Here is a 17,240-nt window from a genome sequence, read left to right on the forward strand (position 1 = left end):
TTAAATGTAGAGGATATTTGTTCTGGTGTGGAACTTTGTCTGGCCAGCACCACTATGGTGTACCAAGGTGTTATGTACAAACAGGTTCACAGTACAGCCATGGGATCTCTTATTAGCGCCATCATGGCCAATCTGGCCATGGAGGAGTTAGAGGACAGGGTTTTTAGTGGATGTCAGTTTCCCATAAAGAAATGGAAAAGGTATGTTGATGATACCTTCACCGTGGTCCAGAAGGGGAGAGAGGATGATGCACTCCATTGGCTTAATAGCTTCTCCCAATTTATACAATTTACCTCAGAGGTGGAGACAGGAGGTACCCTTCCTTTCTTGGATGTACTGGTCTCTAGGATAGGCCCTAGGCTCAAAACGTCTGTGTTTAAAAAACCTATGTGCAGAGGCCAGTACACCCATTATAGTTCAGCACAAGCTGGGCAGCATAAGAATAGTGTAATGAAAGCTCTACTAGATAGAGCAGGGTCACACTGCACCACCTCTGAGGACAAAGAATGTGAAATTAGACGAGTCACAGCAGACCTTAGAAAATGCGGATACCCCCAGAGGATCATAGACAGGTTTAGTAGAGGAATAGAGTCTAACCGTCGGGAACCGTTTGTTCCTGTGGCTACCGCATACATTCCTTACTATCCGGGCGTTACTGAGCATCTCGCTAGAGTTTTGCGGGGTTATAAAACATGCTGTGTGCAGCTTCCCGGGCGAGGTTGCACACAGTGTTGTCTCAGGTAAAAGACCCACTAGCAAAGGACCTGAGTAGTGGAGTAGTATACAGGATAAAATGCCCGGATTGTGGGGAATGTTATGTGGGCGAGACAAAACGACGGCTCAAGGATCGTCTGGGGGAGCATGCAAATGCTATAAAAACCGCTGATTACAATAAGTCTGCTGTGGCCGAACATTTTTGGGAGAAGCAGCATCAAATCTCCCCAGAGGATGCGGTTATCATGAATCGAGCGCATGGGTTCTGGAACTGTAAATGGCTCGAGAGCCTACGAATCTGTTCATCCAACCACAATATTATGAATAGTAGTAGTAGTAGTGGCATGTGATGCAAGAAAGCAAATGTATGAGCTTATGCAGCATCAGCCAACAAAAAAAAAAAAAACAAAAACAAAAAAACAACACACCATTCTCTCCAAAAATGCCTGTCCAGTTCCTCCTTAAATTTATTCAACCTGTCAACTTCCACAATGACAGATGGAAGTTTGTTCCAGCAATCAACCACCCGCTGGCTAAAGGCAAATTTCCGCACATCTATTCTATATCTGTCTTTTCTTAATTTGAATTTATGCCCCCTTAGGTTCGTAATCTGAACAAGTGGAAGGATCCCATCAGAATTCAGTGTGCTCAACCCATTCAAGGCCTTATATACCTCAATCAGATCACCGCGCAGGTGCCTAGTCTCCAGCCACCGCAATTTGCAGAACTTAAGCCTCTCTTGGTAAGAGGATCCCTTCATTCCCCTCACCAATCTTGTTGCCCTTACACGCTCAAGTAAATCTACATCCTTCCTAAAATGAGGCCTCCAGACCTGTACGCAGTACTCAAGGCGTGGCCTGACCATTGCCTTATACAGAGGGATAATCACCTCCTTTTCCCTGCTAGCAAAATTCCTATATATCATTGACAAAACCCCATGACCTGCCCTGGCCGCCTATCTGCATTGCTCAGAAAACTTCATATCTGACTGCACAATTACTCCCAGGTCTTTTTCATTTTCTACTACCTTAAGTGTAGTACCACACCGTTGGTACGTTTCTCTGGGGTTACTTCTACCCATATGCAGTACTTCGCTTTTGTCAAGGTTAAACTTCAGTTGCCACTTCATAGCCCATCTGCCCAAATTATCTAGATCCTGTTGCAGTAGCACACTGCCATTACTGTCATTAACAACCCTGCCAACCTTTGTATCATCTGCAAACTTCGATATTAAGCCTGATATACCTTCATCAATATCATTGATAAATATACAAAACAACAGTGGACCTAACACCGAACCCTGTGGGACTCCACTAATAACATTAGTCCAAGAAGAACAGCACCCATTGATTACCACCCTCTGTCTTCTCCCACTTAACCATCCTTTTATCCATTGTAGCAACTTACCCTTAATACCATTGAGTGTTAAAGTATACGACCTGGCTTTTTGTGCCATGGACAAGAGCCAGGCTGCCTTCCAAGCAATTGCAGCTTCTGGTCACAAAAAGGCCAGATATACAACACAGCACTACAAATATCCAACCTTACACAATATACACATGTCTTTTCAGATAGGCTACAACACAGGCATACCATGGCAGGTTTGAGGGAATCTTTACGTACCATCCTGACAAAGAACACATATTGGACATGTCATATTTGTGTTTCTAACTAACAGTCAAAAACAAAAAAAAAGAAACAATTTCAATAGATGGCAGCATGAAGATAAGAAAATAGCTTAGAAAATCAAAGGAGGCTATCAACATCTTGGCCATTCTGTCTGGTTTGGCCAGACAGAATGGCCAAATTCCGGTTTAAAAAGACCAAATGTAATTCTCGATAATTGAGATCCAGAAGAGGATGAATTTGACTTTTATTTATCAAAATAAATGGATGACATTACTACAAAAAATGATAATAATAACAGCAAGTTCTTTTTACAATTTTTTTAACATTTTTTTTTACAATTTTTTAAAAATTATGATTTGATTTCTGGCAATAATTTCAGTGCTATGTCAGCAATCAGGTTAAAAATAGAACACATTAAATTTAAAAGCATTTATGCACAAAGTTTTCATTTTTACAATGTTTTAAAATTCCATGAAAAAAAATCACTCCAAAAAGGCACTGCACATGTTTGGCATACTAACTCCTGAAAGGGTTAAGCATTGTTAGTTTGCAGCATTGGAAGGAGAGTTAGAAGGGTGATAAGCTTTATGTTCAGTTAGGTTAAATACAAACAAATGACAATATACATTACAACACAGTTTACTGTATTTTTAAATTCTTAATCTTCTTTAACTGTAAGAAAATAAACTATAAAAAAATAAATAAATGTGATATGCAATCTTTGAAAAAGCTCATGAAATCATGGGACTTGATTCTTAACATCATTCTTATTAACATTTTCCACATAGGAAAGACTCATTAATTAGCTGAACTCTTCCTTATTGCCTGTTTGCAATGGTGTACTATAAATTAGTTTTCCTGCTCTTTTGTAAGTATGGAATGTCTACAAGAAATTGACAATTTGAAATTTTATTTTTTAAGTATGTGCAATATATTTTAGGCATTGTGTATTTATTAAAAAAAAAAAGGTAAATTTACATTCAGCTAATAATGAGCCAAGCTTATAATGAGTGTTAAAGTTGTCCCCAGACACTCATAGTATATCAAGGTTGCATTGTATTTAATATTTTGCATTTATTATATATAGAGAAGTTGAGCCAGTGACAACAAATTAAAGTAATTATTTTTAATTTCTTTGAAATTTGTGAAATTATGACTATCCTTTCAAAGAAGAGAAATAGGTGTAACTATTAAATAACAAGATTGCATGTGCAGCCACTACACACCAATTGGGAAACAAAGGCACAGCAGTTGACCTTTCTCTAATTGTCAGACAAGCCACATTCCAACAGACTCGTTCATTTTGCAGGTTTTCATTACCTTGTGTTTTTTCAGTTTACCGGAAAAATGACACACAAAATAACCGAAAATGAACCAATCTCATGTTTTAAGAAAACTAAAGAAAACACCAACTGAAACAGCATTGTTACATCAAGTTTATAGGGAAGATATTAGGTCAAAATCTCACATGTTCAAATGGCATAAAAGATTTTTAAAGGAAGAGAGAATATGGAAGACAAATGACCAGGCTGTCTGATATCCATGAAAGCTGATGAAAATGTGGACCGGATAAGGATGCTAAACAGAAGTGACTGTCGTTTAAGTATTAGAATAGTTGCATCAGAAGTAAATATGGACAAAGAAATAATTAAACATTGCACTGAAAATTTAGGCATGAGAAAAGTGTGTCAAGATTGTTGTTGTTTGTTATTTGGTTTTTAGGAGCATTAGCAACTAAGGCCACATTGCTCCGGGATATGCGGTTCCCTGACCTTTCCGCATCTTCCGTATTTGGTGGTGACGGGCTCGAACCCCGGTCTAATCAAGAAGCGTGTGCTACGCACTGCTGCTCCTACCCACCTGGCTACGGAGGCACCGTGTCAAGACTGTACCAAAAATTTTGAATGAAGATCAAAAAATTATAAGACTCAAGGTAGTGAAGATGTTTTGAAAAAAAAATTAGTATTAGTAATGGCAAATGATGCAAAAAAAAAAAAAACACCTTCCCCATTCCTATCCACCCTTGCCAACAGGTTGTCTAGATCTTCCTTGAATTTATTCAAGCTATCTAATTCCACATCAGATGGAGGTTTGTTCCAGCAATCAACCACCTGCTGGCTAAAGGTAACCTTCTACACAACCGTTCTGCAAGCATCCTTCTTCAATTTGAGTTTATGACCCCCTCATGTGAGCAGTCTGAGCAAGAGGAGGAATCCCACTAGCACTGAGCTTGCTTAAAACATTCAAAGCACCTCAATCACCTTAAACACCTCAATCAGTTCACTACACAGATGCCTAGTCTCCAGACTTTCAAATTTGAAGAATTGAAGCCTTTCTTGGTAAGTGCATCTCTTTGTTTCCCCTCACCAATTTCTTTGCCCTTCACTGTACTCATTCCAGCAGTTCTACACCCTTCCTAAATTGAGGCCTCCAGAACTGTATGCAGTACTCAAGATGTGGTCTAACCATTACCGTATAAAATGGTATAATCATCTCCTTATCCCCACTAGCAAAATTCCTGTATATCATTGACAAAATCTCATGTGCGGTTTTGGCAGACTATCTGCACTGCTCAAAGAACTTCATATCTGACTGTACAATTACACCAAGGTCTTTTTCATTTTCCTCTACCCTGAGTGTAGTACCACAGAGTTGGTACATTAATCTGGGATTACTGCTACCCATATGCAGTACTTTGCATTTGTTAATGTTAAACTTCAATTGCCATTTTTAAGCCCAACTGCCTAATTATTTTAGATCTAGCTGCAGTAGCATACCATCATTACTGTCATTAACAACCCTGCCAACCTTTGTCTCATCTGCAAACTTAGACATTAAGCCTGATATACCTTATCAAAATCATTACAGAAAACAATAATGGGCCCAGCACCAAACCCTGTGGGATTGCACTAATAACATCAGTCCACAAAGAGCAGTGTCCATTGATAACAACTCTCTGCCTTCTCCCATTCAACCATCCCTTTATCCTTAACAGCAACTTTCCCTTGCCACACTATTCCAATTTGTACAGCAGTCTATTATGCAGAACAGTATCAAAAGTTTCCCTGAAATCCAAGTATATGATATCAAAATTATTTTTGCATCCAGTTCCTTTGTGACTCATAGTATCCAACCAAATTGGTCAGACAAACCCATACTATAACTGAAGTATAACTGCTGCACTACTGTCTAGATGGTCCCACTACTTCTTTAACCAATGACTCCATTATTTCTCCTGGAACAGAAGTTAAGCTAACTATATTGAAGTTTTTATGGGGCTATGGAAAAAAAAAAAAAAAAAAGTTTGAAGGAAAAGACCTGAATTGTGGAAGGATAGTTGGAGGCTCCATCAAGATAATACTCTAGCAAAACTGGTGAATACACGTTCTGTATTCACCAGTTTCTGGCCAAACACAAATCTCTCTCTCTCTGTGTAAACATATACTCTACTTACCAGACCTAATCCTTTGTGACTTTTTATCTCTTCCTAAAGCTGAAAAGTATTTAAAGGAATCCATTTTCTGAAGACAATCAGAAAGAAATGACTAAAGTGTTAAAAGGGATTGCAGAAATGTTTCTGTGCTTAGAAAAAACATATGGTATAGTGTGTGCAAGAACAAGGCAATTATTTTGAAAGGGATAACTTGTGTGGTATGAAATACAGATATTCCCCAACTTACAACCTTCCGAATTATTACCATTCATAGTTACAACAGTTGCATATATTAAATTTACAAAAACATTTTAAAAATTACAAAAAAAAAAAAAAAAAAAAAAAATAGAACGAGTCCTAACAATAAATCGCACTTGCTGATGACAATTACAGCATCTTGTGCTTAGTACAGCATCATTAAGCCTAGATACTCTCAGTATTATTTATTATTAGCTATATGGTGCAAGGAAGCCTGAGGCTTATGCTGCACCAGCCAAAAAAAAATTTCTCAATTACCCCGAGAGAGAGAGAGAGAGAGAGAGAGAGAGAGAGAGAGAGAGAGAGAGAGAGAGAGAGAGAGAGAGAGAGAGAGAGAGAGAGAGAGAGAGAGAGAGAGAGAGAGAGAGAGAGAGAGAGAGAGAGAGAGAGAGAGAAAACAAGAGTCAAAAGTAGAAGGGAATCACCAAGAAATATAAGAATGATGATATCCAGCTCAGGACCCTGGGTGTGCCATGCCTATACTCACCAGATGTGACTCCCTGGGGTCATGATTCAGTCTCACTCTGTTCTTCAAAGCTAGTGAATGTAATATAATTGCTGTGTGATTCCCAATATTTTTGTTATCTCGGGAACCAAACTACCCCAAAATAATAAGGCTAGTAAACGTAAAATTGATTCATCTCCTGTGAAGAAGAGAAAAACAATAAGCTTAGAGACAAAGCTGAATATAATAACACGACACGAAAAGGTAAATTCGTAACAGAACTGGCTCATGATTTCACCTAATCTCACTCGACTTTATTCACTATAATGAAGAACAAAGACAGAATTCGTGAAGCAGTAAAAGCGTCAGCGCCTATCAACTCAACAATAACAACGAAAAAAAAAACAGAACATGATATGGAAAAGTTATTAGTTGAATGGATAGAGGATCACACTCAGAAATGTGTACCCCTGAGCTTATTAGCTATTCAGGCTAAAGCAAGAAGCCTTTTTGCAACTTTAAAGTTACATGCAGGAGATGACTACAAAGAGACATTTGTCGCGAGTCATGGATGGTTCAATAGGTTTAGAAAATGTTACAATTTGCATAATGTGAAAGTTTTTTTTTTTTTTTTTTTTGATTTGGTAGTTGTTGGCGCATCGGCTTCTGTGGCCATATTGCACCTCCCAAGGTTTTTGCAGTACTTTGATCCAAGCCCGAGGCGGGAATCGAACCCGCGACCTTTGGGTTGCCGGGCAGGTACTTTACCCACTCGGCTAGCCCGGTCAGCACAATTTGCATAATGTGAAAGTAAGTGGGGAAGCAGCTAGTGTGGATACAGAAGCTGCCGAAGTTTTTAAGGGAGAGTTTAATTGATCATAGAAGAGGGAAGGGAGAATATTTGCCCGAGCAAATATTCAATGTGGATGAAACAAGCTTATTTTGGAAAAAAATGCCTGAACATCCACAAAGAAGCTAAAACGATGCCAGGATTTAAGGCATTCAAGATAGTGACCCCTGCTTTTTGGAAGAAATGTAGGATATAAGCTAAAACCATTGATGATTTATCATTCTGAAAATCCAAGGGCTTTAAAAACATCAATAAACACACCCTGCCAGTGTTTTCTCAGCATAACAAAAAGGCATGGATGACCATACCGTTGTTTGAAAATTGGTATGTAAATTGTTTCATCAGAGAAGTCAAGAATTATTGTCATGAAAAAGACATCCCATTTAAAATTTTGTTAATGTTGGATAATGCACCAGGACATCCTGCACACTTGGATGACATTCATCCTGATGTTAAAGAAGTGTACCTTCCACCAAACACTACATCAAGGAATTATTGCTACATTTAAAGCTTATTACCTTTGAAAGACTTTTTCTCAGGCTATTACTGCTACTCAAAATGGGAAAACTCTGACAGAATTTTGGAAGGCTTATAACATTTTGCATTGCAAAATGAACACAGCTGCAGCATGGAATGAGGTTACTAATAAATGCATGAGTCGCATATGGAAGAATCTCATGGAAATTCATGTCTCCCTGGGTTTGATAAGGATAACGCTATTACCGAGATTAGCAAAGATTATGTAGAACTTGGAGATAGCTGGAATTGGATGTTATTATTATTATTATTATTATTAGCCATATGGTACAAGGAAGCCTGAGGCTTATGCTGCACCAGCCAAAAAAAAAAAAAAAAAATTCCCAAGTTACCCCCCTGTGTGTGTGTGTGTGTGTGTGAGAGTGAGAGAGAGAAGTAGAAAGGCATCACCAAGAAGAGAAGAATGATGATATCCAGCTCAGGACCCTGGGTTTGCCAATCCCGTACTCACCAGATGTGAGCCCCCTGGGGTTATGCAAACGGCGTGGAGCAGTTTGTCAAAAGCACAGAAGAACTAACTAATGATAAGCTGATTCAGCTGGAACTACAAGACGTCAGAGAAGAAGTAAGAGAAAATGTAGAAGAAACACCAGAGCCCGCAAGAAAGTTTTCAGCAAAAAAGATGGCAGAATCATTTGCCATAATTAATAATGGAATGCAGATGTTGGAAGAAATGGATCTGAATGTTGACAGATATTCAAGATGCCTTTGCTTGCTACAGGGAGATCTACAATGAAAAGAAAAAGCAAAGTGCACAGTCAACATTACACAAATTTTTCAAGACTTCCACTGTTCCTTCGGCATCATCTGCTGAAAAGTCTAGCACCTCTCTCTCTCTCTCTCTCTCTCTCACTCACTCAGTGAATAATTTTAATGTCTTTAATTGTGAAATTTTTATTTCCCTTTTTTATGAAATTTATTATTATTACTATTATTCTCTTATTAACCTTGGGAACCATACCCCTATATTACCATTGTTATTTATATTTTACTTACGATCATTTAAACTTATGACAGAAGTAACAGAATGGAACTCGTTGTAAGTTGGGGAGTATCCGTATTTCATTATATTTATTTTATTGCAAGAGTCTTGTCATTTAATAGCAACATCTTGTACACTCAGGTAAACAAAAAAAAAAAAAAAATCAGCTTACCACAGGATCTTTTACTACTGCTTCTAGAGTGATAATATTAGGTCCACTTCTTAAGTTTTCTAAAATTTTAATTTCTCGTTTAATTTTCTTCTTTTTTACAGGCTGTGATAAAAAGAGAAGAAATTTTCTGTAATGCTAATTATTATGTTTTTTTCAGGAAGAAGTAAATCAAATAGTATTAATAGTTGTAAATTATGCAAGCAAGCAAGCTTATATAGCACCAACAAAAAAAAAAAATAAAAAAAAACAACTTCACACATCACCTGTTCATCTCCTCCAATAGTTTGTCATTCTAATATCAAATCACATGAGAGGGAGGATAATCCTAGATATTACTTATAGTTTCATCAATACAGTTTTGGAAGTATATAATGTTTAAGTTATATACTTCCATCATTTCAGCAGAGTAATGGGTGCCTCCATAGCCAGGTGGACAGCAGCAGCAGTGCGTAGTACGCACTTCTTGATTAGACTGGGGTTCAAGCCCATGACCACTAAATATGGAGGATGTGGAAGGTCAGGGAATGACCACCGCATATCCTCAGCCCAGGAAAAGGGTGAGGGTTGGTGTCAGGAAGAGCATCCGGCCGTAAAAAAATTGCATGCCAAAACACTGACCTCGTATATAAAAATGGAAAAAGGCGAGGATAAAATAAAAATAAATTTCAGCCTGAGTAATACATTTTTATTAATTAAAAAAGGGAAAAAAAATTGAGTATAACACTACTAACCATACAACTTGATTAAGGTGGTAATAAATGATTTTAAATATTTATAAACAAATTTGTTTAAAGTGAAGTAATTACTGGTGAAATGGACACTTTTCTATGTTAATTAAACTTGTTCCTTTTATCATTATTATTATTTTATTTTTTTTTTTATGTTTCCAACCATCAGAATAGATTAAAATAAAATCTTTCCAGTTTATATTGCATTCTTTTGCCAAGCATGGATAGAACTCGAGCATAAATGTAGATAACATAGTTAGGTAAAATATTCCAGCTGTTAATCATTGAGGAAGATATGCAGAGTTGCAATGAAAAGTATGAGTTTACTTTCAAACACTATTGTAATGTTTACATCCATATAATGTTTGACATTTTCGACAAGTACAATATGCACACATCTACATTTAGCATTAACAGAGGAATATGATGCAAGAAAGCACGCTTATACAGCATCAGCCAAAAAATCCTTCCTATTTCACCCATCCATTTGCTCCAAATGTTTGTCTAGTTTTGCCTTAAATTAATTTAAGCTGTCAACTTCACAACAATAGATGGGAATTTTTCCAGCAATCAACCACACGCTGGTTAAAGACAAATTTCCATACATCTATTCTACAACTTCTATTGGAATGAGCAGCGGCCTGGAAAATAAGATGCAGGATATTTCAGAGACTGCTGGGAATCATGGGGGTAACAAGTGAACACATGGGTTGTGTTAGGGTGGCTAAGAGGAAGAGCAGGTGCGTGTATACTTGCATGTACACCAATGCTTGTAGTTTAGTAAATAAATTTGATGAATTTGAGGTATTGCTCAAAACATCAAAGGCACATATTGTTGGGATTTCAGAGATGTGGTGTCACACAGATATAAGGAATACAGAACTGGAATTTGGGGAGTACAATGTCTACAGAAAGGATAGACTGGATAGGAAGGGAGGAGGGGTTATGCTATTAGTTAAGAAACACATAAAATCCAAGGAAGTGAAGCCAGTCGACACTGCTGGACAGTACAGTGTCGAGTCAGTTTGGTCTGAAATAAGCATTGGGAGATCAAAATTGAGAGTAGGAGTGTGTTATAGGCCTAATGACTCTGATGAGTATAATAAGAAACTGTACAGAGAAATAGAGTGGGCCAATAAATCAGAGAGTCTTATAATGGGGGATTTTAATTTCCCAGATATTGACTGGAATTTAGGGGCTGGTCACTCACACACTAGCAAGGCTTTTGTGGATTTATTGGATGATTGTTTTCTACATCAGCATGTTCGGGAGGCAACTAGAGGGAGTAATACTCTTGATTTGATTATCAGTAGTGATTCTTCATGCATTAAGAATCTGCAGGTAAATGAACCACTAGGTGGCAGTGATCACAGTGTTCTGAAGTGGGAGTTACTCAAAGAGGTAACTACCATTAGGGGTAAAGGGAAGGGGTATTGCTTTCGTAAAGGCGACTACGATGGACTGAGACAGTATTTAAATTCTATACAGTGGGATCAACTGATGATGTTACCAACAGAAAATTCAAAATGGGAAACATTCAAGGAACTTATCTTGGAAGCTACTAGGCTTTACATACCAACTAAGAAATATTGTTCAAGGTTTAGGCCTAAATGGATGTCAGATGAACTAATGAGGCATATGGCAGAGAAGAAAAATGCATGGGATACATACAAATTAACACGTGACACAGAAGCCTATGATAGATACAAGTTGATCTGTAACCAAGTTACAAAGGAGGTTAGGCAGGCGAAGGCAGATTACGAGAGATCCTTGGCAAGGGATGCGAAGAAAAACAGCAAAGAGTTCTTTACTTATGTAAACTCTAGAAGGAAGAGGATGAATCAGATTGGTCCACTTGATATCGATGGGTCAACTGTTGATGACCCTGCTCAGGTAGCTAACAAATTAAATGAATATTTTGCATCGACATTCACACATGAGGAGTTATTCAGCGAGGGGAATGCCAGAGGTGTACTCAACTCCAGCAGTAAGCTAAAGAATCTTGTAATAACTGAGAGTAAAGTGGAGGAGAAATTGATAAATACAAGAAAGGCACCTGGGGTGGATGGGGATCTATCCAGTTATATTAAAGGAGGCAGCAAAGGAAGTAAGCAAACCCTTAGCCATAATTATGAGAGCTTCCTTGGACTCAGGGGAGGTACCCATGGATTGGAGATGTGCAAATGTGACCCCAATTCACAAGGGAGGATCAAAGGCTGACACAAGTAATTATAGACCTGTGAGTTTAACTTCTGTTCCTGGAAAATTAATGGAGGCACTGGTTAAAGAAGCACTGCAGGATCACCTAGACAAGACTTCAGTTATAGCTCGGACACAGCATGGTTTTATTAAGCGGAAGTCTTGCCTGACCAATTTGATTGGATACTATGATGCAGTTACAAAAGAACTGGATGCAGGGAATAACTTTGATATTATATACTTGGATCTTAGAAAGGCTTTTGATACTGTTGTACATGGAACACTGCTGCACAAATTGGAGCAGTGTGGCATTGGAGGCAAATTGCTGCTATGGATAAAGGGGGTGGTTGATGGGGAGAAGACAGAGAGTTAATGGACTAATGTTATTAGTGGAGTCCCTCAGGGTTCAGTATTGGGTCCTTTATTGTTTTCTGTATTTATAAATGATATTGATGATGGTATATCAAGCTTAATGTCCAAGTTTGCAGACGATACAAAGGTAGGCAGGGTTGTCAAGGACACTACTGACACTATGCTGCTGCAACAGGATCTGCAAAGGTTGAGCAGATGGGCTGAGAGGTGGCAAATGAAGTTTAACATTGACAAATGTTAAGTACTACATATGGGAAACAGCAACCCCAGACCAATGTATCAACTCTGTGGTACTACACTGACAGTGGTAGAGAATGAAAGGGACTTGGGGGTGGTTGTGCAGGCAGATATGAAGTTCTCTGAGCAGTGCAGACGGGCTGCAAGAGTAGCTCATGGTGTATTGTCAATGATTTATAGGAATTTTTCTAGCAGGGATAAGGAGGTGATTATTCCCTTGTATAAGGCAATGGTCAGGCCACACCTAGAGTACTGTATACAGGTCTGGATGCTTCATTTCAAGAAGGATGTAGAGCTGCTGGAACGAGTAAAGAGAAGGGCAACAAGATTAGTGAATGGAACAAAGGGGTGCTCTTACGAAGAAAGGCTTAAGTTTTGCGAATTACAGTGTCTGGAGACTAGGCACCAGCGAGGTGATCTGATAGAGTTGTACAAAGCCTTGAATGGTTTGAGCATGCTCAATGCTGATGGGATTCTTCCTCTTGCTCAGAATAATCACCTGAGAGGGCATAAATTCAAATTGAGGAAAGACAGATGTAGGATAGATGTGCGGAAATTTGCCTTTAGCCAGTGGGTGGTTGGTAGGTGGAACAGACTTCCACCCCTTGTCGTGGAAGTTGATAGATTAAATAAGTTTAAGGCTCAGCTGGACAGGTATTTCGAACGAACAGAGGGGTGAAGTGGAAGTGATTATTTTTTATTTATTTATTTTACTTTATTATTTTTTTTTTTTGGCTGATGCTGCATAAGCTTGCTTTCTTGCATCAAATGCCTCTACTAATGCTAATGCTATCTTTCCTCAATTTGAATTTATGTCCCATCGGATGATTAATCTGGCAAGAGGAAGAATCCCATCATCACTGAGCATGCTCAAACCATTCAAGGCCTTATACACTTCAATCAGATCACTTTGCAGATGCCTTGTCACCAGACACTGTAATTTGCAAAACTTAAGCCTTTCTTCGTAAGAGCAACTCTTTGTTCCATTCACTAATCCTGTTGCCCTTCTCGGTACTCATTCCAGCAACTCTACATCCTTCCTAAAATGTGGCCTCCAGACCTGTATACAGTACTCAAGGTGTGGTCTGACCATTGACTTCTACGAGGGGATAAGCACATCCTTTTCCCTGCTAGAAACATTCCCGTATATCATTGACAATAACCCATGACCAGCTCTGGCAGCACTGTTCAGAAAACATCATATCTGACTGCAAAATTACTCCCAGACCTTTTTCATTTTCTACCCCACCAGTGTAGTACCACACAGTTGATACATTACTCTGGGGTTACTGCTACACATGTGCGTTACTTTGTATTTGTCAACGTTAAACTTCAGTTGCCACCTCTCAGCCCATCTGCTCAACTTTTATAGATCCTGCTGCAGTATCATACTGTCATTAGTGTCAACAACAACCCTGCCAACCTTCATGTCGTCTGCAAACTTAGACATTAAGCCTGATATCCATCATCAATATCATTAATAAATACAGAAAACAACAATGGTCCAACACTGACCCCTGGGGGACTTCACTAATAACATTAGTCCATGAAAAGCGGTGACCATTGATTGCCACTCTGTCTTCTCCCACTCAACCATCCTTTATCCATAGCAGCACTTTGCCTCCAACACCACACTGCTCCAATTTGTGCAGCAGTCTTCCATGTGCAATAGAATCAAAAGCCTTCCTAAGACCCAAATATATGATATCAGTATTATTCTTTGTGACCACATCATAGTATCCAGTCAAATTGGTCAGACAAGCTTCCCCTTAACAAACCCACTATGTCTGAACTATAACTGAAGTCTTGTCTAGATGTTAGATGTCTAGTTAAAGAAGATCCAACAGTTCTTCTTTAAACAGTGCCTCCATTAATTTCCCCAGAACAGAAATCAAACTAACGCATCTCTAATAACTTGTGTCACCTTTTGATCCTCCTTTATGAATTGGAGTCACATTAGCAAATCTCCAGAACATGGGTACTTCCCCCAAGTCCAAGGAAGCTCTAGTCATTATGGCTAAGGGTTTGCTTACTTCCTTTGATGCCTCCTTTCATACAACTGGATAGATCCCATCCATCCCAGGTGCCTTTCTTATGTTTATCTTCAACAATTTCTCTTCCACTTTGCTCTGAGGTATTACCAAATCATTTAGCTCACTGCCAGAGTTTAATACACCTTTGCATTTCCCCCTCTGTAGGTTTTAAGTGATTTTAACCTTTAAATTTAAAATCAGTGATATTATCGTAATATACACTTTTATTTTATTTTACTTTATTTCATTTTGTTTTAATTATAGTATAATGCAGTTTTGAAGATTTTATTTTAAAGTATGTTTTATTGCAAATAAAGTTATATATGCAGTTTTGAGTCAGTGGTTAGTGACATTAAAAATGAATTATCAATATTTCTTAGTTGGTATGAAAAGCTTAGTAGCTTCCAAGATTAATTCTTTGAATGCTTCCCATTTATATTTGCTGTTGGTAACATCATCAGTTGGTCCCACTGTATAAAATTTAAAAACTGTCTCAGACCACCGTAATCACCTTTACAAAAGCAAAAACCCTTCCCTTTACCCTTGATGGTAGTTACCTCTTTGAGTAAATTTCACATCAGCATACTGTGATCACTGCCACCTAGTGGTTCCTTTATCTGCAGATTCTTAATGCATGAAGAATCACTACTGATAATCAGATCAAGATTGCTACTCCCTCTAGTTGCTTCCCGAACATGCTGTTGCAGAAAACAATCGTCCAATAAATACAATCCAACAAGAAATAACAATTTTAATAAACTATATAACAATGTGTTAGACTGCCTAACCAGCAGTGACACAAGAATCAATGGTGTTAAACAGCTTGAGACACAATCAATATAATCCAACAGTTTCCTAGTGGGGTAAACAGCCCCCAAAGCTAGCAGCACCAAAAGAGTTGTCACACACACCCAGTGATAAAAAACATAGTGTTATCTTACCCTCATTAATTTAGAATCCAACCAGGATGATGCCCAATGAAAGATCATTCTAAAATATTAATTTCCCAGCAGTATCATATAAATATTAAAGAAAAGAAGGCTTTATCTGAAATTACAAGATCTCAAGTTTAAATTAAACTTCATCAATCTACCACACAGGTAGATAAATCTGAACAAATCCAAATTATCATAAAACAGCATATAGTAAACTTAATTCTAAGCAATGAAATGACTAAGCTCCATGGCATAATCATGCTCGAATCATTATTATCAACTAATCCACTAAAACATCAGGAAGAAAACTGCACTATATCCAAAACCATATTAAAACAGAGCCAAGCTCTGAGGCTGGTTATCAATTTTATATATGTGGGCTCCTATGAATAGCTATATAGATGTTTATTTTTAAAGGTCATTTCAAATATGTATGCTTATGTATAAACTGTCTTGAAATTTGTCCAGTATGATAGCAGCCAACATATTGTCTAATAGACAGCAGCATGAAAATAACCCTGAAAATTGAAGGAAGTGAACATTCACCTATTGGCCATTGTTGTCTGACAGAGAAATTCTGTTGGACAACTTCTGTATCTAAATTCTAGAGGATTCCTGAGTTGCTGAAACCAAATTAAATAATGCATAAACAGATGCAGAGAACATTATTATTTCAACAAAAAATAAAGCAGCGAGTTTATTTTTTAACCATATTTTAAGATTTCATTTTTTTTATTCTAATTTGATTTTTGATAACAATGTTTGAAAATCATTGTTATCAAAAAAAAATCATTTTGAATTAAAAAGAAATTACAGTCAGTTTTGCTATACCGTGTATTTTAACCACTCGAATTTGCTCCAATGCAAGTAGTATAATACGATTTTCGCATTGGTTGGGTCATGTGTGATTTCATCTGCATCTGCAAGACACACCAGGTGAACGCAAAACCCAGCACCAAGCTGAACGTGGTGACCTGAGCAGCAATACATGCAAAGTTGTGAAGCTTAAAAAATGTCAAACGTCAAATGTGTGACAGCTATATGTCCTACTTGTGTAGTTGTATTGGTCGGAGACACGCTGTTGTCATTCGCTGTCTTCACAAAATAACAGGTGATATTGTAAGGCTGACTCACATTCTCAACAGCTCACATTTTTCTGTTCAAACAGAAATTTTGTGAGGTGGGACAGTGTGAGCAGAGGAGCACATTTCTGGAGGTCACTACCATAAAACAGTAATAACAATTTGCAGTTCCCGGTTCATTGGGCTTTTCTGTTAGTGCAGTCTGTGCAGGTAGCAACAGTGGTATCGTCACCATCCTTCCCACATTGGGTGGAAAAGGCCCGGGTTTTCGAATCCCATCGATGACATGGAACTTCAATGGACTGAGTTAGTCAGTTTCAGGTGCAGATAGCAAGGTTTTTTTCTCCCAAGAAACTGGGATTTTTTTGTCCAGCAAAACAGGCAAATTGACCAGGGAACACACGCAATTCAAAGACACAAATATGAGTTTATGTAATCAATTATGGGTAACCCTAATATAATAATAATAAAATTTTCTGTTAGTGCAGTCTAATTATAAACTCAATCTTACTGTGTTTGCAATAATACCAATAGCTGGAATTCTGTGGGTTTTTACGTTATTATGGCTAAATGTGTTTCCCCTTCCATGAAATCTCCAATCATATAAAAAACATAAATAAATTTTCAGAATCTT

At 37.9% G+C, this 17,240-nt stretch overlaps 1 protein-coding gene across 7 annotated transcripts in view; it reads right to left on the bottom strand.

Annotated features, from left to right (window-relative positions):
• LOC150080888 (casein kinase II subunit alpha-like) overlaps positions 1-17,240 on the bottom strand; it is a 496,207-nt gene that overhangs the window by 348,049 nt on the left and 130,918 nt on the right. For all 7 annotated transcript variants that reach the window (XR_016547403.1, XM_090381541.1, XM_090381537.1 and 4 more), the window contains one exon: positions 9,021-9,122. Coding sequence is in view for 6 of the 7 variants with exons in the window: in XM_090381541.1 (XP_090237667.1) it covers positions 9,021-9,122 (102 nt within the window). In the remaining variant the exon portion in view is untranslated. The remainder of the gene's footprint in view (positions 1-9,020; positions 9,123-17,240) is intronic.

Source organism: Mastigoproctus giganteus, chromosome 9 (assembly GCF_048544385.1).
Source record: "Mastigoproctus giganteus isolate SK-2022 chromosome 9, ASM4854438v1, whole genome shotgun sequence".
Lineage (NCBI taxonomy): Eukaryota > Metazoa > Arthropoda > Arachnida > Uropygi > Thelyphonidae > Mastigoproctus > Mastigoproctus giganteus.